This window comes from Armigeres subalbatus, chromosome 2, assembly GCF_024139115.2.
Source record: "Armigeres subalbatus isolate Guangzhou_Male chromosome 2, GZ_Asu_2, whole genome shotgun sequence".
Taxonomy (NCBI): domain Eukaryota; kingdom Metazoa; phylum Arthropoda; class Insecta; order Diptera; family Culicidae; genus Armigeres; species Armigeres subalbatus.
In genome coordinates, this window is record NC_085140.1 from 149,618,813 (window position 1) to 149,645,081 (window position 26,269).

Here is a 26,269-nt window from a genome sequence, read left to right on the forward strand (position 1 = left end):
ATAATTGAACAAATAATAACGATTTTTTTTTCCAGTCATTACCCTTATTTTTCTACTGTGTTTGAACTAATCTAAGTGCATTGATATCGAAAAGGGGGAGTTATCGTCCAGATGCTGCCGCGCCAATGGACGGCCCACAATTTCTATCAGTTTTGGGCGTTGAGCGTATTCCCTGAGGCTATATAAGATGGAATGTTATGCTCCATGGATTTAGTAAAAATCGTCGGTCGTGGTTCAACACGCGGGTTCGTTGTTGAAATTTTGAGTAAAAAGTGTGGAAACATATTCATTGGATGGAAGTGGTGGGGAATGGTGTACAATGAAAAATAAAGTGATATTACCATTAGTCGTTAGCCTTATATCCCAGGTTTTCGGCTACTACGAGAATCAGTAAGTGTTTTTTTTGTGCTCAATAAGTAACATGATTTGTGGATTTCCTGAATGCTGCTTCGGATTATTCAGCTTATATGGAGAACGTGTTAACTGTGGAAAACAACCGGGAACGGACTTCAAAAGGAGATTGACAATTCATATGCCAGGATTATTACAGTGCACTGTAGTGTCTGCAGTGTCTTCTGGAAGTCTGAACCAGGATTTATAGTTATGATGTGTAAATCGAAGTATATTCAGTGATCGAAAATGCGATATAGTGTGTAAAATGAATTTCGATTGAATTTATACAGATAACAAGTGAACCGTTTGTTTGAGAAACTAGATATGTGACATATTTCGTCAAAATGCGATTTTTATATAATCTGAATCCTCGTCCAAAAATACGTATTGTGGCAAAAAATACGAAAAGAAAAATTGTTGGAAAATGCATGACTTTTTTTTCGTTTGTTCGAGAAACTACATATGTACACGCACTTTGAAGAGCGATCATAGAGTACTGCTTGCAGTTTTTGAACTGGAGGTACCCCAGGGTATTGAGTTTTGACAAAAACTATTTAATCAGTATCAAAAAATTGAAAGATTCGGTGTCAATTTGTTCAAAAACAGTTTTTTTTGTTTTCTCGGAATTGTGTAAAATGGATATATGCAGTTTCTCAAACAAATGATTCAAGGGTACTCTTTCCTCCTTTTAAAGGAATGGATAACATTCATTATTGTCGGAATGGTACCTATAAGTATGGGGTTGTACACTAATTCCGTAACCATTTTTTCTGGGTTTTTCGATACCACCCCTCCCCCCCATTTTTCCCATAAAAATTATTTATTGTTTATATGGAGAGTAAGAAAATTGCAGACCCCGCCTCCCTTCATAAGTGCTTACGTAATTAGTGTACGGCCCATATGAGTATATATTTATTGCCTAGATGCTATCGCATTTATTAACGCCCACCTAAATTTGGGTATATAGGCGTTGAACTGATTTCTACGTAAATACTATGGCGCTCTAAAATGTTTAAAATCATTGTTCCAAAATAATCCATTAGAAGTTGATAAGGAAACATCAAATTGTACTTACGAGTAAAAAAGGTACATATTAGCATCACTAGGTTGAATTCTCAAGTTATTTTTTCAATGGTTGTGAAATTCGACCGGCTTTTATTCGTTGCATTCCTCGAGATGTTATAGCATTTTAATCGTTTGCCTATGTTCTCTCTTTGTTGCGCGCTACTAAGATATTTATAACATGGTGCTATTTACACAAATTCTTCATCACAAATTATTATACTGATTATACTGCCAGTCTGCACATTATGGAAGGAAATCGTAAAACAAAATCTTATACAATCTTGCGATCAATCTCGCTCATTGAGTTTAAACAAGAGATTTACACAGCTCAACTTTTAAATAAGCATCATTAGAGCTAGAGTAAAACATACACAGAGAGCAATTTTGATGTTGATAATCCTCAGATATTGAAAATGATCACGTATAATTTACAGATTTAATTGACGAAGCCAGAGGCGTTGCAATTCCTGAATGTAAAGTTAATATTAACTCCGTTGTGAGAAATATTGGTCGGACTCGATTATCCGGAGTATCGATTTTTTTTCACTACGGATAATCTAATCCTCTGGATATCGAATTACCACAAAAAATCGAATCTGCAATTAAATAACGAAAAACTTATGTTTTATTCTTTTTGCAGTAGGGTAGCCAGCAATTATTCAGGAAAAACCCTGATAAATCCACCTGGCTGTATCGGTGGCTTTCTGGTGTATCATGGAAAAATAGTATTTTTGCCAGAACTTTTGAGTAAATAGCCAATTTTCAATATGAAGGACCATTTACAGGTTCTTGCAATCTCTACGTGAGAACAGTCGTGTTTCCGTTTGTTGCCGAAGATTTTCCCATGTAAATTCATAAGAACTTCCGTTTAGCTTCAAAAATATTTGAATCATTTGTTTGAGAAACTGCATAAGTCCATTTTACACTATTTCGAGAAAACAACAAAAAACTGTTTTTGAACAAATTTGAACCGAATCTTTCGATTTCTTCGATACAGATCAATAGTTTTTGGCAAAACTCAACACCCTGGGGCACTTTCAGTGCAAAAAATGTAAGCACTACTACATTCCTGAACAAAAAAGTTTTTTTTTCGTATTTTTTGCCAGAATACGTATTTTTAGACGACACTTCAGAATATATAAAAATCTCATTTTGGCTAAAAATGTTACATATGCAGTTTCTCAAACAAACGGTTCATTTGCGGTAGAAACTCAAAAGAAACTTCCGCTGAAAGCCATAAGAAATTCCTTGAAAATCCAGAAATTGCAAGTGCAATTTCATTAAATAAATTACAAGGAATTCAGACGAATTTCTGAAACGGAAATAAGAGGAATTTTCCTTGAAAATTGGGAGGATCGTCCAATTAATTGAAAAAAAAAGGCCACAGCCTAGATACGTCTCATATTGTTAAAATAATCATATTAAGTATATTATAATATTGAATTTAAAAAATTCAAATTAACCCTTTTGTTACCGACAGGGTACCCGGGTACCTTTTTCGTTTTCAAGTGAAATTTTTTTAGGGTTCTGAACATCGCAGGAAATTGAAACTTCGTGACATCTTCAAACTCGGCAAAATTAAGGTTTGGGTGGTACGAAAATGAAAATCCAGTAAATGGGGGCTTGGGGAGGGGCTTCTGAATATTTTTACCCGGGTACCCACGTTTTGGTATGACCATAACTTCGTCAGTTTTCAACCGATTTGGACGATTCCGTTTGCTATGGATTAAGAAATTCATCTTCTATCCGATCCATGTCACATAGGAATGATCCTGATTACCTGGTTACCGGAGTTCCGGATTTGCTAGACCATGTCTCAAAAATGGAGAAGTTGATCTTATAGAATCGAAATGATGATTTCTTGTATCCTGAGCTACCAGTTTCGCAGAAAATTAGAGGATTATGACTTCCCAGCGTATTAGGACCACGAGATCTTATGGACTCGGAACGGACATCCCGGAATAGGTTCCCGTGGGCCCTATAGTGGCCGCAAATTCATTCCTAGCAATATGGGTATCAAAATTCTTAAAATTGTTTCGGGAACATGTTATTCATATAGTTGAAACCATAGGATGGATATGAACCGGAACGGTCATTCTGGAACAGGTTTCCGGAGGGCCCGTAGTGGCCAAAAACTCATTTAGAATAATCCCTAGCAATATGGGTATCAAAATTCTTGGAATAGTTCCGGAAACATAATTTCCATGTAGTTGAGACCATAGGATGGATATGCGGAATGGTCATTCTGGAGCAGGTTCCCGGAGGGCCCGAAGGGCCCGTAGTGGCCATAAATTATTTCAGAATAAACCCTAGCTATATGGGCATCAAAATTCTTGGAATTGTTCCGGAAACATGTTTTCCATGTATTTAAGACCATAGGATGGATATCAACACCATTCCAGTTGATATTCCCATTCCAGTTGATATTCCCGTTCAGGTTCCCGGAGGGCCTACAGTGACCATAAATTCATTTGGGAGAATCCCTGGCAATATGGGTATCAAAATTCTTGGAATTGTTCCGGAAACATGTTATTCATGTAGTTGAGACCATAGGATGAATATCAACCGGAATGGTCATTCTTGAACAGTTTCTCGGAGGCCTAAAGTGACCATAAATTCATTTAGAATAAACCCTGGCAATATGAGAATCAAAATTCTTGGAATTGTTCCTGAAACATGTTATTCATGTAGTTGAGACCATAGGATGGATATGAACCGGAACGGTCATTCTGGAACAGGTTCCCGGAGGGCTCGTAGGGGCCAAAAACTCATTTAAAATAAACCCTGGCAATATGGGTATCAAAACTCTCGGAATTGTTTATCCATAAAGTTGAAACCATAGGATGGATATCAACCAGAACAGTCATCCTAGAACAAGTTCCCGAAAGGCCTTTAGTGGCCACAAACTCATTTAGAAGACACCCTGGCATCAAAATTCTTGGAATATTTTCGGAAACATGTTTTTCCTAGAAGATGGGACTGATGTTGGGTCATCAGGCTGAATGGCTGTTAGGCCGAATGGTTATTGGGTCGAATGAGAAGTGAGGAGTGAATAGTGAGAAGTGAGCAGTGAGAAGTGGAAAGTAAAAAGTGAAAAGTGAAATGAGAGAAATGAGAAGAGAGAAGAGAGAAGTGAAAAGTTACACAGTGTTGACCCGATTTTGTTACTCCCCGATTTTATCTACCTCCGACTTTATCACATGTTCGACCCGATTTTATCACGTCCCACTTTTGTCACGTTTTTGACCCATTTTGTCAGAACAAAAAAATTTTAAAATTTTTGGTCGTTTTATTTTTGTAAATTATTTTTAAGTCTTTTTGACAAGAAATAACGGAAAAAAAAGATACAGTCAAACCTCCATGAGTCGAAGTTCTATGACTTAAATATCGACTCATGGAAGCAAATTTTGCTATGTTGAAAAATATTTTCTGGGTTACTGTGATGGTCCCTTCAAACAGCTTCCCAGGGATTTTCTATTCCACATCTCGATATTTCCATTAGTCGATGGTCCCTTCAATATCGACTCATGGAGGTTTGACTGTAGCAAGTGTTTCTTCTAAATGAGGGTCCCCTCGGAAACCTGTTTGAGAATGACCGGTCCATTGTCAAACCATCTTATGGCCTAATAACTCAAAAGATCATGCTTCCGAGACAATTTCATGAATTTTGATACCCATCCATATGGTCCAATTACTTATCGGATCATGCTTCCGATACAATTTCAATTTCAATTTCAAAATGAGTTTGTGGCCACTTTAGGCCCCACGGGAACCTGTTCCAGGATGACCGGTCCGTTGTCAAACCATCCAATGGTCCAATTACTTATCAGATCATGCTTCCGAAACAATTTCATGAATTTTGATACCCATATTGCCAGGGTTTCTTCAGAATAAGTTTGTGGCCACTTTAGGCCCCACGGGAACCTATTCCAGGATGACCGGTCCGTTGTCAAACCATCCTATGGTCCAATCACTTATCGGATCATGCTTCCGATACAATTTCATGAATTTTGATACCCATATTGCCAGGGTTTCTTCAAAATGAGTTTGTGGCCACTTTAGGCCCCACGGGAACCTGTTTCCGGAATAACCGTTCCGGGATTAATTCATAAGATGGTCCTGTAACGTAGATAAGTTATATTCTTTAAATTTCCAACGAAGAAAAATATATTAGGCTCTTTTTAGTGGAATGTATTAAACCGTCTAAGACGAATTAAGTACTGTCCATTTAATTCCACCAGGTAATTTTCGTTATCTTTGCAGATACGTATTTCGACCACAACTGTGTGGTCGTCTTCAGTGTCTTGTACGAGTCAAGTACAAGACACTGAAGACGACCACAGTTGTGGTCGAAATACGTATCTGCAAAGATAACGAAAATTACCTGGTGGAATTAAATGGACAGTACTTAATTCGTCTTAGACGGTTTTTTTCCAACCAAGTTTATTAGTCATACCGCAAGAAATCTTCATTTGGTTGAATATATATATCTTCAATTTACACATACTCTAAGACTTGGCCCAGTTAATCCGGAATTCCGGTTACCAGGTAATCCGAATCGGTTCTCTGTAACATGTATCGGTGAAAAACTGACAATGTTATGATCATTTTAAGTCCGTGGGTACCTGGGTACCCTGTCGGTAACGTAAGGGTGTTTTTTTTGTCGGTAACAAAAGGGTTAAAAAAAACCGAAGAAAAAAAATACTCCAGTTAATCAAGTTCAAAATTTCGGGTAATTGAACCCTAGATAATCGAGTCCCTGGAAAATCGAGTCCAACCTGTACCAATTTTGGGAATAATGTCTCAAAGTTGGATCCTAGTTCGAAACTTGCTCAACAGTTTAACAGTGCCCATGATTCTATTCTAGGCCTCAGTACATACCATAATTCTAATCCTTTGTGCAAGTTGTAGTATATTGCAGAATGGTTAGGATACTTTTGTCTCTTACTTACAAAAAAGGGTTTAAGCATTATGCGTTGTTACGGTATACTTCGTAGATTGGACACTAGTGATACTCGTGTTTTTCTTTTGAAATCCCTATGTAGAATGCAATCAGAAATCAAGAAGGGGAGGGATTCTTGATTTCAGTCTAACACAAAAATAACAAAAGCATGAGGATCACTACTCCCGGCCACGCCCATCTTTACCGTAACTAGGGATATGGAAGGAAATGTTGATGTAGAACTTACTTAGTGAGAGGCCCCCGACTTGGCGATGCCTTCATAAGCTCAACGGAGTTGGTGTTTGGGTAGGGTAAGATAGGTCAAGGATGTTTGCTTCAAGCTGGCAATTCGACTCATAGCATATGTTGTTTATATGTTTCTAATTTAAACTCTTGCCAGCCGGCTGTCGAAAGAGTATATACTTATATCTATTCTATTTATTGTTTGTTCTTTAAACGTTCATGATTTATCAAGCCAATAGAGGCAGCTATATTTAGTTTTAGACTATGTATTCACTCGCGAAACTCTGATATTCCGACTTATTTTGTTGGGATAGATTATTAATATTTAATTATTAAATTTTTTGTGCATTACTTTTTGATCATTAAGCAAAACGATCCATCTAGGGTCATTGAACATGAAGAAAAACATCGTGCAATAATTTGACAATTCTCGCTTAACTTTTCAAAAGGACCTAAGCAACATTTTTTCATGAATTAATTTGAATAGTGCAATCAACAGACCAATATGAAAGGTTTTGATTGCAGTATTCAAATTAAATCATGAAAAAAATGTTACTTAGGACCTTTTGAAAAGTTAAGCGAGAATTATACTAATTATTTTTACTCACTTCCTTGATTTACGATTCCTATGTTATGTGTTTTTAATTTAGATTCACGACCGCTGGCTATCGGAGAAGTTGGATAACCACTTTGTCTGTCATTGAAAAAAAAAGTTGGAAAAAAATAAACTAAAAATATTGAGTATCATGATCACAATAAATTTGAGAATACTTTGATTATTTCAGTATATTCGATCAATATGTATTTTTTAACCTATTTAGCTTTTTTCGCTCCTGCAATATAGCCTAGCCTATGCTATGGTTAGAAGAGCAAATGAACGTATTCAGTGAATAACAGAAAAAAGGGTTTTAGGATTATGCTTCCAAAACTGTTATAATTTCCTTATAATTTCTTATAATTTTCTTATGAAGCCGAAACCTTCTTATTTGAAACCTTCCGGTGACATATTGCCTGTATGAAGGGGTTTTAAACCCAAAAGATCATAAAGTTTTCAGGACGGAAAAAACTGAAATAGAAAAAAATCATAACTCTGTTCGCTTTCAACCGTTCAGTGTGTAATTTTGAGACACGGTCCAGTATTTATTCTAGCTTCGATTCCAATTCAAGTTGGGTTCAGATGATTCCAGAATTATTCCAGATTCCGGTGCAGTACCTACAACTTGGCGTTTGGGGTATTTCGATGAAAACTTTATATCTTTTTACATTGAACTCTTCTCAAACATCATACCCAATAACAAAACCAGTTCAAAACAAAAACAAAGTTCTTGAAGTGCTTGTGAACGTTTCTAGGATGTCCTCAGATGTCCCCGGGGATGCTGTAGGAGAGCAAATCTATTTTTTTCCAAGTTCATTTATTTGGTAGGCTCAGGCGTGTATAACATTTTACGGAGCCATGGTTCTTTGTGATATATACAATCAATATCATTTTATTGTACAGTTAGTAAGAAAGGGATAGAAGCCTGCGTACTCTTGGTAACTCGAGGTTAGTTTACAATGTTTAAGGATGGACGGGGCTTAGGATTTGGGACTAGGAAATTTCAGCTTATCATCCGGTCATTTGGCGTCAGGGGAAATGTGGCGTGAGAGCAAAGCTTATGATAGTAAAGTTGCGCAAATAGGATCTGCTGATTCTGAACATGAGCATCGTTTTATTTTTTTTGGCAACTTTTATTATTTACCAACCCTTCAAGTGGCTCCGTGTAAGTTTTCGCTCCTCAACCTTTTTCATCCGTTCCTCAAGTTATTCACAAACTGCAAACAAATAAGTTTCTTATTGTTTCATTGTTTCTCTTACATTTTAGTTCTTGCGAAGCAGTTCACGAAAAAAATATCGGGCGATAACAATACTTCCGCACTACCGACAAGTATTTGTTTACTTTGCTTTATAGGTAGACGGTTTGACAGTTCAATAGGTAAATTTGGCTTCACTCTTTGCGCTACTCTTTATAGAGACTCTGTAGGAGAGCACATTTCAGTTTTTGGCCCAAACTATGTCAGGCGACAGGCCTTTCTCCATGATTTCTCACTAGTAAAGTTTTGATGAGTCTTCAAAGAACCAAAGAACAGAGTGAGGTAACTTTGTGGAAGATATTGATTTGAAAAATGTATTGAGGGTAGCCATATTCCCTTCGATGGGACTCGAACCCACGATCCTCAGTCTGAGGTCTCCCCTTTCTAAATTTATTACAGCATATCATCGATTTACTTTATCTATGTCAAACATTCAAAATTATGCCAAATGTCAGTTATGCCAAATGGCTCAATTAGAGTTTCCATCCCGGGACATCCCGGGACGATTAATCCCGGGATTTAGGAAAATTAGAGATTTCCCGATTTCAGGGATATTATTTTTGAAATCCCGAAAATCCCGAATTACTTCAGGCTTACTAATAGTGTGTATGCTCACAATTTTTATTTGCATTGAACGCCCAACGCCAAGGGAAACTAACTCACAAAGAAAACATAAGAGTTTTCTTTACCCTATGGCGGTTTACTGACTGATACTTCTGCCAGCAACTGCAACTGCAGCAATTGCAGCTAACTGGTGTATAGTTCCTGCTTATCTTCCGTCTACAACGATGAGTTGCACACTATACGATACCTATTTTATTTTATTTTGCGATTCTATTTTACGCGTAATTTAATTATCATTTGTGCACGCCTCGTCAATCTTCTCGGCCCTCTTAACACCGAGCTAGTCATCCTGAGATCTTCGTCCCCTATGTTTATGTTTTGGTCCGAGTTTCTTCAGGACTTCTGCTGACCAGCTTCTGAATGTTTTGGATTAAAGCTCTTCTTAGACTTTTGCTGACCTGCCCCAATAAATTCGGTGCGACGCTACCCATGATTAACGCAGTCAATACATGATCCCTCGGCACCACGTGACTTATACAACCGTTTCATGGATCCGGTACTGCGATTACGTCAAAGATTAGTTACCTAATTAGTTGGTCTTTGATAAAGTCTTTGGGACTTTGGTTTATCTTTGGTTTATCGACACTAAGTTGTAGATCTGGAACCATTGCTGGGCCTATAAACTGTTGATGAATAGGGGGAGCTGTAACTTATGGTCCTGGCTGGTTTATGCACCCAGTACGATTCCACTGCACATCTTCCGTCTACAGCAAGGTGGCTGACACTACCTAGTATTGCCACAGATAATACGCTGCTTGAATGAAAATTTATAAATGGTTTAAATCCGATATGCAATACAAACAATTAAGTCTACTTCGACGGACAGCGAACACTGCTTTTCGAACTCGGCGAATATTTGTTTCTACTTTCCGATACAAACGCAAATACTAGGGTAGTTCGCCAAATGTTGAACGGCTAATTTCTTCGCCTATTGTTGAACGCTCGTGCATTTCCTATGGGAGTTCAACAATAGGCGACAAAATTAGCCGTTCAACATTTGGCGGTTTCCCCTATTTGGTTTTTGAAGTCAAACCAAGGATCGATTTAAAATGAAATTGAACTTAGTTTTAATTTAAATTCTGTATCATCTGGTCTTTCTAAAATATGAACTTTACCCCTAAACTTCGAAAAAAACTTTTCCAGAACAAAAAAAAAAATGTTTTAAAAAACATCGAAAATTTCTGGGATCCTGGGATTTCCCGGGATATACAAGAATTTTCATCCCGAATCCCGGGACAGAAAAAATAGCCGGGAAATGGAAACTCTAGACTCAATCTTTTGTTGCAATCTAAAAATTATGCCAAATAACCAAAGCATAACTTTGTGTAGAATAATCCGATTTGGATAAAATCGAAACTGTCGGACGTGGACACAACAGGCCCCACGGGAACCTGTTCCAGGATGACCGTTCTGGTTGTCATCCTTCCTATGGTTTCAACTATTTGGACAACATGTTTCCGAAACAATTACAAGAAGTTTGCACTGTCGGTAACAAAAGGGCATTTGGTTTTTGTCATTTCAATCGAGCGTGATATTTGGCAAAAGTTATTTAAATATAAAATAAAAATTATTATTATTTTTCAACCAAATAGAGCTTGAGCTTGATTGACTACTCGTAGTTGCTACTCCATTATGACCAGAGCTGTTCTTGCACAGGGAACCAAGAGATGTTTGCTTGGGGCTTGCACACATCTTCAATGTACAAGTTCTGGTGATCTCATTTGTTAGGTCATACTTGCGCCTGCCACGTCAGAATGCAAGTCAATGTAGGGAAGGGGGAGTTAATGATGATGCAATCACTCGCCCACTGCAAGCCGAATATACCTCTGCACTTGCCACGAGTTCATGCGGAATTTGTTGGAATTTTTGGGTTAGGTTCGAGAGGCAGAGGTCCGTCTTGGTTAACGAGCTGCCAATGTGATAGATAGAAGAAGGCAACTGATGGAATTTCAAATTGGATGTAGGAAACGAGCTTCATAGTTCATTTCCAATTCTAGCAGATTACTGCTAGAATACTCAAGTTGAAGGTATAGGAATAGTAATGGAAACGGTATGGAAGTCCATTTCCAGTTCTATAGAACTATAGATATATCGCTATATCGCTATAGCGATTGCTAGAACATGAGAAATATAGAGAAAGATACAATATAGGAGAATGGAACGGACCTGGGATTGAACCCACGACCTCCTGCATATGAGGCAGAAGCAGTAGCCATATGACTACCAAGCCCGCTAAAAAATCAACCGATTTGGGATGAAAAACTCCAAATGTGCTTCAATTATTTATTGTAAACTTGACTTCAGATTTATATTTATTTACCTTGATCAAAGCCAAGCGCACTATAGAATCACCATCCATTAAGCACTCTAGAGGTAAAACGCCTTTCGCTGGAGGCAACGCACCAGACGTCAGCTAACCAGCAATTCTAATATGGTCAGTGCGTGGAGGCGTGTAGTACATTGTAGGCTCCCACTAGAGTGTTTTGTCTGACCAAAGTGTTAGATATTTCATCCAAATGTGGAAAAAATCTGTTTTTCTGACAATCCCATCTATTACTATGACTCTATTTTTGCCTTAACTACATAATATTAAGTCCATCTCAAACACAATAGATATTACGGAATACCAAAACGTTTTGCCTCGGAGGATTAGATGTTCGACAGCCAAAAAAGATGGTTTAGGGGAAGAGGCCCCAAAACGCTGCCAGCTAAAATGCGTTTTGCCTCATGAGCAGTACTGCAATTAGGGGAAACTGGGGTAATATGCACCCCCGGGGCAAAACGACCCTTTGGCATTCTTGAAAATAAATGCCAATAGTTCTTCGAATTAGTATTTTCATTGTTAGGGGAGGAGGTTCGGTTGTGGGCACCCTTTTGTGTTTGGTCCATAACTTTGGCCCTGGTTGATCTTATGTTGACATTTGCATAGCAATCGAAAGCTAAACTTATAACCTTACTACTAGCAAAGAAATTAATATGATTTCATCGATTTAGAAAAAAAGTATTGACAATTTAGAAAATTTGACATTTTTGGACATTTTCATTTCGTGGTTCGGTTGTGGGCACCCTTGAAAACTTAGCTAAAAATAAAGAAGCATGAATAAAAACCACCCAGATTTAAAGACAATGAATAGTTTATTCATTCTAAAAGTCAGGAGACGCTAAAAAAACTCAAATCAATTCACCTAGCAGTGATGATGCCTCCTCAGTGCATTAAGGAGGATGTTGAAAAATCACATAAGAAAGGTCTAAATAGCACTTTACGTTAATGGGTTTTAATTTTGCATTGATTAACGTTTTATTGGTATGCATCACAGTCAAAAAAATCCTGATTAATCACCCTAGCGGCAATAGTGCCTTTCTCGTTCATTTCAAAAAATAATATTTTGGCCATAAATTTTGATCCCATAGTCCGATCTGACAAATTTTCAATAGGAAACAATGGGAAAGCATTCCCCGTCGAATGCAACTTGTTGGAAGCAAATCGGTCAACGCTTTGTTCCAAAAAGTGTGTGTATAATGACTAGGCATGACCAAAGAACAAAAATATTAAATAAACTTATTATTTCGAACAATTATGTCAAACTAATTATAAAAACTGCCTTAAAACGTTATTAAAAATAAGTTAAGGGACAAGTAAAACGATATTGAATGATTTATCAATAAAATGAGGGTGCCCATAACCGAACCAATAAAGGTGCCCCACAACCGAATTTCGCAGCCTTTTTGGAACGAGAAGAAAAAAAAATCGCGCTAAAATTTTGATGGCAATCGTCATTGGCCCTCAAAATATATTAAATTTACTGTGTAAATACGCATTAGAATAGAACTCACTTTGTGAATTAAATCATTTAATTTATGACACTTTGAAAAAGGCCAAAAAAAACTTTCGTGTTGTTTTTCTTGAACGAAAAATTTATTTGTTTCTAGTTCAAAGTAGAGATGCCCATCCGGTTTGATATTGAGCACAAAACATCATGCTATTATAGCAAACAAATGACGGTTTTCAGAATGACAGCATCTCTTATCTGTCAAAAGATACATAGGGGTGCCCATAACCGAACGGTGCCCACAACCGAACCTCCTCCCCTACTGTATACTTTTTACTTAAATATGAAACTAAGGCGTGATAGAAGCGAGGTAATAAATTTTTCTTCTAAATTTGGTAGAAGACTTATCATTTCATAATCAACCTTCAAAAACAAAGAGAAATTCCAGTTATTATTTTTGCCAAGGAAATGTCTAAATTTTCGTATTTTCGCTTGCTCAACAAGTATTTGTATATTTGAAAAGTTATCTCGTAAAGGGTGTCAGGCCATTAGGCCGAAGGCCGTTAGGCCGAAGGCCATTTGGCCGAAGGTCATTAGGCCGAATGGTCATTAGGCCGAATGGCCATTAGGCCGAATTAGCAAAAAGAAGAAAAAGTGAAAAATGAGAAGTTCTTTCTTCACCTTAGGCCTCCTTCCTTCTCCCTTCTTGCACTTTCCTTCTTCTATCTGTCTTCTTCCTTTTTCCTTCTTCCTTCTTCTTTCTTCCTTCTTCCTTCTTCCTTCTTTCTTCTTCCTTCTTCCTTCTTTCCTTTTTCCTTCTTCCTTCTTCCTTCTTCTTTCTTCCTTCTTCCTTATACCTTCTTCCTTCTTCCTTCGTCCTTCTTACTTTTTCCTTCTTCCTCCTCCCTTCTTCCTTCTTTCTTCTCCCTTCTTCCTTCTTCCTTCTTCTTTCTTCCTTCTTCCTTCTTCCTTCTTCTTTCTTCCTCCTTCTTTCTTCCTTTTTCCTCCTTCTTTCCTCCTTTTTCCTTCTTCCTTCTTCCTTTTTGCCTCCTTCCTTCTTCCTTCTTCCTTTTTCCTTCTTCTTTCTTCCTTCTTCCTTCTTCTTTCTTCCTTCTTTTTTCTTCCTTCTTCCTTTTTCCTTCTTCCTTTTTCCTACTTACTTCTTCCTTCTTTCTTCCTTCTTCCTTCTTCTTTCTTTCTTCTTCTTTCTTCCTTCTTCTTTCTTCCTTCTTCCTTCTTCTTTCTTCCTTCTTCTTTCTTCCTTCTTCCTTCTTCTTTCTTCCTTCTTTCATCTTCTTTCTTCCTTCTTCTTTCTTCCTTCTTCCTTCTTCTTTCTTCCTTCTTCTTTCTTCCTTCTTCTTTCTTCCTTCTTCCTTCTTCCTTCTTCCTTCTTCCTTCTTCCTTCTTCCTTCTTCCTTCTTCCTTCTTCCTTCTTCCTTCTTCCTTCTTCCTTCTTCCTTCTTTCTTAATCCTTTTTCCTTATTCTTTCTTCCTTCTTCTTTCTTCTTTCTTCCTTCTTCCTTCTTTCTTCTTCTTCCTTCTTCCTTCTTCCTTCTTCCTCATTGCGCACTACTCACTTCTCACTCCCTAGTTCTCAGTCGGCCTAATGACCGTTCGGCCTAGTGACCATTCGGCCTAATGGCCTTCGGCCTAATGACCTTCGGCCTGACGGTTTTCGGCCTAACGACCCAGCATCCTCAATGACAGAGTAATCAGTGTTTTGTTTTGATTGAGCTCGGCGTGGAAAGATAAAAACACCACGGGTCGGAAAGAGTGAACCCATGTTGTCAATTAAGTTGGAGAGAAGTGGTATATGAATATGTGACAATTCAATCAGAATTGGTATCGCTTACGGAGTGAAATGACAATTTAGCAAGTATACCAAAAGGCAAAATGCGTTTTTGATGTTCTTCTCGAGTTGATAATGAAATACTTGGCCGTCCAGAAACCACGTGGTCATGTATGGGGGGAGGGGGGGTTTGGAAAATGACCACGATAAGCCAAGCCACATGGGGGAGGGGGGGTGTTGCTCTCGAACCACGTGGTTTTTTTTTTTACACGAAAAACTTTTGGTGAATAACAATAGCGGTGTAAAAAATACAAATCATTAAAATGTAATGATTTAATCATTAAACGCAAAGCGCATACTTTACTTACGCTCTTTGTGAATTCTATCACATTTTTTAAAATTTTCCAAGTATTTTTTTATTCGAGGCATTATTTACTTTTTTACGCTCTTTGTGAATTCTATCACATTTTTTTTAAATTTTCCAAGTATTTTTTTATTCGAGGCATTATTTAGAATTTCCACGGAAGAGTCTATGGATTATCTTCTAGACATTCTTTGGATTTTCAAAAAATAAATCTTTGGAATTCTCGAGATTCTTGTTTTTTAAAATTTGTACCATAAATTCTACCAAAATTTCATCGGGGATTCATTCTTCTTCGGGAAGTCAATTTGATTTCTTTGTAGGTTCAGCTAAACATTGCTTTAAATCTTTACCATACAAAGATGCACAGGAAATGATTTAGAAATTTTAAGGAATTATCACATCAGAAAGTCTTTAAAATTTTGATTTAATTTTTTAAGGAATTCCTTCAAAAGTACAATTTTTTCATTATTTTCACTTGTAAAAATATCGGAATTTCCTCGGGAAATTCATTATTGCTGTTTCAGATGAACTTTTATCGATTTTCTACTGGAAAATGTTAGGAATTTCCATCGGAAATTTAAAAAAAACTGCTGAAAATGTCTAAGAATTTCTTTTGGAAAACGAAAAAAATTTCCATTGCAAATTTAGTTGCCCAGGATTTTGAAAAAAAAAATCTTTAGAGATTCTGTAAAAAAAGTAAGCTGGATTTTTTTTTCTAATTTATATTTACTGAAACCTGTTAATGACTGACTTTGTGATTCTCTGACAAACTTTTCGTTGTAAGAGTTCAGTTCAGATGCTTCGCTGAGGTTAATAAATCTTAAGAATTTCCAGTACCTCCAGAGCTACGGAAGGTCCCAAATACTCTTAGGAATCTATAGTGATATTCAGTGATGAACTTTATAATTATTTTAAAAAAATCACTGATAAAAAAATTAAAAAAAAAAAATTGTAATATAGGGATATTTTCGAAAATTTCTCAACCATTACAATTTTTTCTCGAAATTTTTATAACATATTCGTGAGTCCACATTTTTTTGTATCCTCCTGATGCATCGAAGGTGTACGAGTTCTAGATATCATAACACACGACATTACAACATGATAACATCATCAAAATGTTCGAGTTCATGAAAATTTATAATTTCCATGCTGGGTTTAGCTTGATTTTGAATCAGTTGAAATTGTCCATCTTCAAAATTCATCGGATTAACCATATGTTTTAGTTACATAAGGTTTTGCCTTTCTCGTACAACAAAGTTGTACCGAAAGGCTATCATTTCACTCCAAATTCGTACTTTTGATAGAAGTCCCGGAGACCCATAGTGTTATATACCATTCGACTCAGCTCGATGAGCTGAACAAATGTCTGTCTGTCCGTGTGTGCGTGTGTGTGTGTGTGTGTGTGTGTATGTGTGTGTGTGTGTGCACAAAATGCCATAAAAAACATTAGCCAAATTTTCACATAGAAGCTCTTAACCGATTTTCTTGCAACAAGTTGCATCCGGCAGAGACTAAAACGCTGTTGATCACTATTGAATTTCATAATAATTGCGAATTGTAAAAATAGATAATATTAAAATAGTGATGAGACATAATCACATAGAACAATAATGTGTTATGAAAATGCCTTGCATCTATGAATATTGTTTATCCGTTTCCTTGCTCCGTGTTTATCCGTGGCTTGCTCCCATTACGAGTTTCATCGTACTATAAAGATGTTCGTGTTGCGCGCATTTAGGCGTAAGCATGCTCTTCGTTCAGTTTCATAGTACTATGAAATTGTCCGAAAGTCAAAATTCGAACATAGGAAATTCAAGAAACTTTTGGCAGCGCCATCTGTCGTCTACTAGTGTAAATTTTCTATCATAACATTAGACGGTGTAACTGTTTTGCCTTTCCTGTACATCATCGAGGTATAAGCGTAAAGGCTACATTTATTACCTTTTTGCTCGAGAAAGGCACCATCACCGCTAGGTGGATTAATCTGGGTTTTTTTTTAATTTTTGCACTTGAGGAAAAAACACGTGGTCAAAGGGGGGGGTCTGCCAAATGACCACGATAAGCCACATGGGGGAGGGGGGGTTGAAAATCTTCAAAAATATGACCACGTGGTTTCTGGATGGCCCCATTGAATGTTTTTTAACTCAAAGTTTAAGTACTTAGCTATTGTTCCGTAAATTAAAAATGTCCACATTGATGCTCATAAAAAACTATTGAATAAAATGGCTTTGTGTAAAGAATGTATTTGACTCAAATTTTCTCCAAGTACATTAGTTTATATTTAAGACATCAAAATTTTGGTTTGCTATTTTACTATGTAGTTTAGTGAATCACAAACATTTTAACATCATTTGCAGGCCCAAGCTTCTCTCCAACGATGGACACCTCATAATCGAATCAGCGGTCGACAGAAATATCACCGTGATGTTGAAGGGCAACAGTTTCTTCAACGTTGGTGATGTTAGTCTAGGGAAACTGATTCAAGGGCTTGCGAACGTATCGTCGTCTACGGCGGCACCACCTGATTCGAGTCAGGCATCAGATGGTTCGAATCAACTTATGTTTTTGATGAATGTCGTGAGTGGTCCTTACGGTTTGCAGAAACGCGTCGCTGCGCTAGAAAATGGGTACAATAATCTTTTAGGGTAGTTATTGAATGATAAAACAATAATCTATTAATCCCTTCACAGAACGAACGGTGAATCGAATGAAGGTAGAGGTCGGGGTAGGATCAATAACATTAATCGTCGATTGACAGCGCTAGAGCGGAAAGTTGGAAATTTAATGAATAAATTAAAGGAGAACAACTGTAAGACAAGTCCATGCCAGAACGGGGGCACTTGTATCAGCTTGTTTGATTCGTTCGTTTGTCTATGTCCGAAGAATTGGGAAGGACAAACTTGTGCTACTGATGTCAACGAGTGTTCAGAGTTTGCTGGTACCGATTTGGGTTGCATGAATGGCGCCACGTGCAAAAATACACCGGGAGGATATAGCTGCATATGCGCTGGAGGATGGCAGGGAATTCATTGTAACAGCAAGACAAAGGATTGTATGACATCTGGCAGTGAATTGTGTGGCCATGGGACGTGCGTGCAAACCAAGGAGGAACCAGGATATAAATGCATATGTGATCAAGGATGGAAGAGCAACGGCGTTACACCAGCATGCTCGGTTGACGTAGATGAATGTACAGAATCTAAGCCTCATTGTTCGAAAGATCCGGAGGTCAGTTGTATAAATCTGCCAGGGTCTTTCGTGTGTGGCAGCTGTCCAGCAGGATATACAGGAAATGGCTTCTACTGCGTGGATATTGATGAGTGTCAAACAAATAATGGCGGATGCAGTACCTCGCCGTCGGTACCATGCATGAACTCGAGGGTATGCATGTTCTATTCGTGTTGATTCACTAAAACTTACTCACCGTAAAATTACAGGGTTCTTATACATGCGGCAACTGTCCTTTAGGTTACACGGGTGATGGAAAGACATGCGTATTGAGAGGGAGCCGTTGCACCCCGGGTCTTTGTCATCCACTTGCTCGGTGTATGGATTATGCAGGTGGAGTTGTGTCGTGCATTTGCCCTCCTGGCTACCAAGGGTCTGGTTATGGATCAACAGGATGCGTGAGAATGCCCATGAACCCATGCACGTTCAACCCATGTAAGGTATGTTTGTTTGAACTTTTCATTACATTCAGCAAAACTATCGTCACTATCGCTTTTTCTAACACTCGAACATTGATATTTTATGGTATTGATTCTTCTCCTTCTTTTTCTGTGGTTTTACATTTTCTTCCTGCTTTTCAACTTAGTATCCTATCAGCAGCATTTTCTCAGTTATTAACTGCAAGCTTTATTATGCCCGCCATTCCATCAGTATGGCAAGTACAATCGATACACTATTCAGGGCAGAAGCCATGAACAGAATAACAAAACATGATATGGACTTGATTGATATAAGAGATAAAAGAACAATAATAAGGCGATAATATCATAAATTTGCACCCAAATATCATTTAAATATTGATATATGCTATGGATAAGAACAAACTAATGGCACATGATATTGATCGCTTCTTACAAATATAGTCCGGAACGAGAATCGAATTCACCATCTCTGGATTGGCAATCTTACGCCTTTGCTCGCAAGGCTAAGTAGAGTTGCTCCGTCGTTTCATGGTCTCGATCTTCCTGCTGGCGGAGTTTTGTCTGTTCCGCGCCCGTTTGTGATGCCTCGTCTGCCCTCGAGCGATGTTGCAGCAATCTCACCCATGCTAGATTCTTCTCCTACAATAAGTGCTCACATTCGCTGTCATACAAGTTGTTTCTCTAATACGAAAACACTGTGTCTAGTGCAGCTTCTCCCGAGTAGACGAAAACAGCTCAATAATATCAAATGTTGATTAGATAGCAAATTGTGATATGGACATGATTGATATAAGAGATAAAAGATCAGACGACAATATCAATATTTTGCACTACAATATCATGAGGAGATCAAGTTATGCTAGTGATCAATATCATGTGCCATTAGTTTGTTCTTATCCATAGCATATCTTGATATTTAAATGATATTTTGGTGCAAATTTTTGATATTGTTTCCTGTTATTTTATCTCTTATATCAATCAAGTCCATATCATGTTTTGTTATTCTGTTCATGGCTTCTGCCCGGGCTCCGTTTGTAGAGCCACTTTTAGCTGCTGCGCGTAATCTTGGACTAGTCTTCCATCTTGTAGCTGCCCAATGTTTAGTCGCGGCGATCGACTTCGATGCAAGTTGTACACCGTTGAGAGTATTGAGCACAGGTATTGATCGGATTCATTTTTTGCACTGCGGTAAGTGTGGAAGTTGTCGATTACGATTGTGGCGTCCCGCAGTGGGCAGGCATCGTATGTCTGCTCAAGATGTGCATAGAACACTTCTTTCTTGTCGTCGAGTCGATTTTTTCAAAATAAATGTTACTCTAAAACGACAAGACCTACAAAAAAGTGTTGTATGTGAACTTCTAACGAAATCCAAATGAATTCCAAAACGTATTTCTACCAAGCATGACAATGCTAAAGGTGGCTAGGTTAGATTCCCGGTCCGGTCTAGAATATTTGCAGGTTGGAAACATTCTTGATTTCCCTGGGCATAAAAGTATCATCGTGTTAGCCTCATGATATACGAATGCAAAAATGGTAACTTGGCTTAGAAACCTCGTAGTTAACAACTGAAGAAGTGCTTAATGAACAGCTGCGAGGCAGCAATGTCTCAGTGGGGAATGTAATGCCAATAAGAGCATAAGCATGAGCATGATTGACCGCCCACGGTTGCTACTCCGTTATTGCCAGGTCAGCTGTGATTACACAGAGAACCAGCAGATGAAGTTTGGGACTAACATCATCTTCAATGTGTAAGAACCAAATGACCTAAAAATAAGCAATACCAGCGTCGGCCGTGTCCGAATGCAGGTCAATTAAGGAATTGGTAGGAAAATGTTAAACCGTCTAAGACGAATTAAGTACTGTCCATTTAATTCCACCAGTTAATTTTCGTTATCTTTGCAGATACGTATTTCGACCACAACTGTGTGGTCGTCTTCAGTGTCTTGTACTTGACTCGACTTACAAGACACTGAAGACGACCACACAGTTGTGGTCGAAATACGTATCTGCAAAGATAACGAAAATTAACTGGTGGAATTAAATGGACAGTACTTAATTCGTCTTAGACGGTTTAATACATTCCACTAAACGAGCTTAATATATTTTTCTGAGGAAAATGTTGACATGATACTCGCTTTGATAGAAGCCGACGAGTCATTTGCACTTCCACGAGAAATCACTGGGATGTTGGATATATGGGGTAGGTATTGTGGCAGGGTTTGTTTTGGTAAACGGTATGCCGTGTATAGCGTGTAGTTTGATCAATTCAAAAGATAATCGAACGAACACTAATTATTTTAATTACCGACCGCACTAAGCAGAACAAAATTGTCGATGACCAGCCGATCTCTCTGCTAACCGCACAAAGCAGAACAATATTTTCGATGTTCGTTCTGCTTACTGACGCGAACTGCATCTTCACTTTCTAATTAATTTACTCACCCGCACAAAGCAGAACGACATTTCGATGATCGGGCGATCGTTCTGCTAACCGCACAAAGCAGAACAAATTATGTCATGACCGGCCGATCGTTCTGCCTGCTAAATAAATCACGACTATACGTGACCTCTGAATGAACATTTGTCTTTCAAGCAACAAACAAACATGATCTACTTTTTTCACTCAATTCCGACAGAAAAGTTGATACTCCTAAATAAGCGTCTCTGAGGCATGTTTCCAAGTACAGCATTGCGATTAATTAAATCTATTCACATATCGATCGCACTAGCAGATCAAAAGCTTCTGATTCTCGCGAACAATCTGCATATCATATAAAAACGCACTCTGATCTATTTTCTTACCAACCTAATAGGTACTAGCATTTATACTTTTTTTCTTCAAAGAATTAGCTATGTCTAAAATGCATTTTCTACTAACAAAATGGAAAGCGAGGAAGATAGTTGACAAAAGAGATATATTTGAAATAGGCTATGAGAAGGAAGATTTGAAAATAGTCAAAATAGAAGGCAAACAAAGGCCAGAATAAATATAGGGTATCCGCTCCACCAATAATAACATGCTCCCATATCAATAACATTCGCAAAACAGGCAATTTAGGCTCAATTTGTGTCGTGTTTTGTTGTTTTCCGGCGTGCTCACTGCTGAAAAAATTCACAAAAATGAGAAATAAAACAATTTGCGACCGATTCTTTGTTTTCGAATGGTATTGACTTGGGTACATGGTATGAATTCAAGGAGCAGTCCCCCTATATTGTGATCTAGGGCTGAAAGTCTATCTGAAAGAACTTCTGTTGATATTCAAACAGAGCTCCATTCGGAATTCGAAAAAAAATCCGTCCAAAATTCGGACAGAATTTAATTCGAAGCTCGAATAGAAAAATCCATTCAAAATTTCATAAGAGCTCCGTTCGAAATTTAGACACAACTCCAATCGGAATTCGAACAGTATTGCATCCGAAATTCGAACGGAAATCTATTAGAAATTAGAAAGAAAAAAACATTTAGAATTCAAACAGAAGTAAATTTGGAATTCAAAAAGAATTTCATTCGCAATGCGTAAGGAATTCCATTCGGAATCCGAATAGGACTCCATTCCGATTTCAAGAGAAGGGGCGATTCAAATATGACGTCCACTATTTTTTGGGATTTCTAGACCCCCTCCTCCCCCTCTGTCACGCTTTTTTGTATACCTGGTACATGTACTGTCACAAAATCTTAGACCCCCTCCCCCCCTAAAACCTGTGACATCATTTTTGAACGATCCCGAATTCTATTCGAATTCCGAAATTCGGACAGAATTCCATACGAAAATCGAAAAGAATCCCATTCGGAATCCAAACGGAACTTCATTCGGAATTTGAACAGAATTCAATCGAAAACAGAAAATAATCGAAAAGATTTTTTTTTAAAACTCAAACAGAATACCATTCACAAATATGAAAGAGATCTCCATTCGGAAATCGACAGAACTCCATTTGGGAAACCAACTGAATTACATTCTGAATTCAAACAGTTCATTTAACAAAAGCATTTGATTTGGAATTCGAACAGAATTACAATCAAAGATATGGAATAGAATTCCATTCGCAATTCGAACAAAATCCATTCGTTACATTGCGTTGTAACGTAGTATTTCGTATATTGCATACTGATAGCTGTAATGTATATTCTTTAACTTTCTTATCCCATGCTGATGGATTACTATTTGGGATTTAATAGCAACCCAGTTGGGGGTTCGAAATAATAAAGCAAGAAAACTACCATGGCCACGCCCATCTTCTCCGTTACTAAGGAAAGGAAAGAAATGATGATATGACATCTACTTAACGAGAGGCCAGCGACTCACCGACGCCGTCATAAATGTCAAGGAGTTGTAGTATTGGTAGGGAATGTAGTTTAGGAAAATCATCATAAGCGAATGATATGATAGGTTTCAACAGACGTTGGGAGTGACATTGCTATGAAATTTATGTCACTCCATCGTTGATTTTCCTGGGATGGTGCCAAGCTATTAAACTTAAATTTTCGCCTGTGCACCAATAGTAACACTATGTTCGCACTAGGGCCTTGTAACATGTTATTTGACTATCTTTATGAGCTTTTTTTGTCGATAATTTGAATAAGATGCCATTCAGACCGTAGTGCGAACATAGTATAAGAAAACAATGGGATTTGCAACTATTGGAACACGAATTAAAATAACGCAACTATTGGAACAGTGTACCAATAATTGGAGTTGTTATTTTTAACAGAATAACAGAATGTAGAGTCTCCATTTCCCGGCCATTTTCGTTGTCCCGGGATTCGGGATGAACTTGTTCGAATATCCTGGCAAATCCCGGGATCCCGGGATTTTTCGATGTTTCCTTAGAAAACTTATTTTTTGATTTAAAAACGATTTTATTCAAGTTCAGGGGTAAAGTTCATATTTTATAAAACTCTCAAACAATATTTGATGCAGCGACCTGCATTACTGCATTCTAGCAGCGAGTGAAAATTCTCTCAATGAATTGATGAGCTAACCTTGTCTTCTATTCAGTATGATTCGGTTAGGCTGAGGAATTTTGTCCTCACTGTTAGTCATACAATAATCGTTTAACTGGGTGTTTTGCACCTTCAAAATAGAAGCTTTGTTAATAAAACCAAACTAAACAGTTAAGACATTTAAAATATTCTCAGATTATTTACTATTGAAAACTAAGACTCTGGAAGAAATTTAATGATTGGTATATTCGGTGACCTTCTCGAATTCCAATTAAATCCACGATTTAAACGCGATTCTGAATATTTGAAGGCGATGCAATGATTGAAATAGGTTTTGTAAAAATAACTTGAGAATATTTGTTCTTTTAACTGTAGTATACGTTACAGTTAACTCGATAATTATCGATAAATCAACGAGTACTCGATAACGATAACGTTAAATCAACGCTCACTTTATCGTTAACGAAACATCATCGTACAACCATTATCGTTATCGAAGTTGGCGTTAAATTAACGACGATAATAAATTCATCGATTAACAACCCTGGAACAGATTATGGTCCATGAAGATTTCGGTTCTTAAACATAGTGTCGATGGATTATCTACAGAAACGTAATCGCAGTCCGGGATTCATGGATCGGGCGCATAAGTTTCGTGGTATCGTGGGATCATGCATTGGCTGCGAAAGTCACGGATAGCGCCGTACAGAATTTAGTGGGAGGTTGGGGAGTTGGTCAGTTCAGCAGCACAAAAAATTAGGCAGAGCATCGGGGTCGGACCACTTATACTTGCGCATGTGCTGGAAAGTTTTTTGTACGAACGTCGATTGGAAGGACATGAATTGGATCAAGAATTGTTTTGGAGGCATGAAGCTCAGGAAGACTGACTCAATGTTGGGCGGTGCAAGGAGATTAGCAAGGCGAATATCAGCTAGTATACAGAACCTCGCTGTAGACGGGAGATGGGTAGGAAGCAGGCGCCAAATAGATGTAGCTGATCTTGTACTGTAGATACTTGTCGTTTAATTAATAGAGAGCGGTAGCTGCTGGAAAAAAAGTATCAGTCAGTAGCCCTCCATTGAGTGGTATAGGGGAAACCAATATTTTTTGTGAAGGTGTTCAATTAACTATCTCCGATATTTTAATGACTGTTCCTCTCTTACTAATTTAATAATAAGATGATATCGATTGTGCATCACAAAGAACCTTGGCTCCGTATACATGCCTGAGCCTACCAAATAAACGAACTTGAAAAAAAAATCATGTCTGATGGGAGGTATAAAAATATGATATGAGTTTATTACCCAACGCTTTCAAAACGAATAACTTTTGTAAGAAGAAAAATTACACTGTTTGCGACCCGGAAATGAAACAGTATTTTTGTCCCGGGCATCCCGGGATTTTCGGGATTTCAAAAATAATATCCCGGGACTCGAGAAATCCCGAATTTTCCTAAATCCTCGGGATGGAAACTCTAAATACATGCGACGAAAGCATTTTTCCAATAAAATAGATGAAATGCCCAAATGATGGAAATAGGGAAATGCCCAAATTCTACGAAATTCCGCGGAATTTCGTTTCGAACCTCCTAAAACAGAATCGAAATACCGCATATGATTACATATTAGGCCGAGACAATAAGTCATAGCTTTGCAGTGTTGACTGCAAACATTCATCACTCGTTTAAGATCCCCAAATAGAGTACAATATGCTCGACAGTGTTCGATTCTGAAGTAGCCGAGAAGGTAAGCAAAAATTCATTTTCATTAGAATTTCAAATGATTTAATACCATGTGCACCACTAATTATGTTTTGTTTTGTTCATTTTCTTATAAAAGATAATGATTTTCTTATTGAGTCATTTTATTGATAATATTCAAAGTATGTCTTCAATACTAGAAACGAAAGGTGAAACAAAAATGTCTCAGCTTGAAAGAAAAAAAAAATAATACAAATCAATTAATTGTAAGATATTGAAGAAATCATACAATTATTATCACATTTTGGATACAAAAATAGATATTTTCCTTTACTTTGGATTTTAATAGTATAATTATTAGAAAATGGGATCGGGTATAACAGATATATTACAAGAATCAATAAGAAAATATTGATTAGCCAACAAAATTATTGCACATGAACAAAACAAAGTTAGTATTTTTTAGCTTAATTAATCAGTAACCAATTTTCGATTTCCGAATCACTCTTTACGGTAGTCTTAGATGACATCACTGAATTTTGAAGCTTCTTACCTTTTCAGTCCAAAAGTCACTTTAATACTATCACTTATCACACTCACTTCCTTATATCTATGCAAAAACCCACAGACCTAAAACCTCCAAGATATTATCTGATTAAACTGAAAACCGCCGTAACTCACAAAATTACCAAACGCCTGAAAAATGACATGAGGAAATTTTTTCGCGTCCTAGCTGAATCCCTGGAATGTAATGCCAATAAGAAGAAGAAAAAGAAGAAGCAGAAATTTCTCAGGAATTTTCAAATGAAAGCTGCTTTTAAAGGAATTTTCAGAGGAAGTTGAAAGAATTTCCAGAGAATGTCCTAAAGGAGAACTCCTGGGAAAAATTTCGATAAAATTCCAAGAACTTCTTTCTAGAGTTTCCGAATAA

At 37.5% G+C, this 26,269-nt stretch overlaps 1 protein-coding gene across 1 annotated transcript in view; it reads left to right on the top strand.

Moving 5' to 3' along the window:
- The first annotated feature begins 234 nt into the window (after positions 1 to 234).
- Positions 235 to 26,269, top strand: part of LOC134211003 (cubilin homolog) — a 67,042-nt gene continuing 41,007 nt past the window's right edge. The window contains exons 1-4 of the mRNA XM_062687508.1: positions 235 to 390; positions 17,402 to 17,671; positions 17,735 to 18,425; positions 18,482 to 18,712. Of these exons, the coding sequence (XP_062543492.1) occupies positions 320 to 390; positions 17,402 to 17,671; positions 17,735 to 18,425; positions 18,482 to 18,712 (1,263 nt within the window). The 5' untranslated portion in view covers positions 235 to 319. The remainder of the gene's footprint in view (positions 391 to 17,401; positions 17,672 to 17,734; positions 18,426 to 18,481; positions 18,713 to 26,269) is intronic.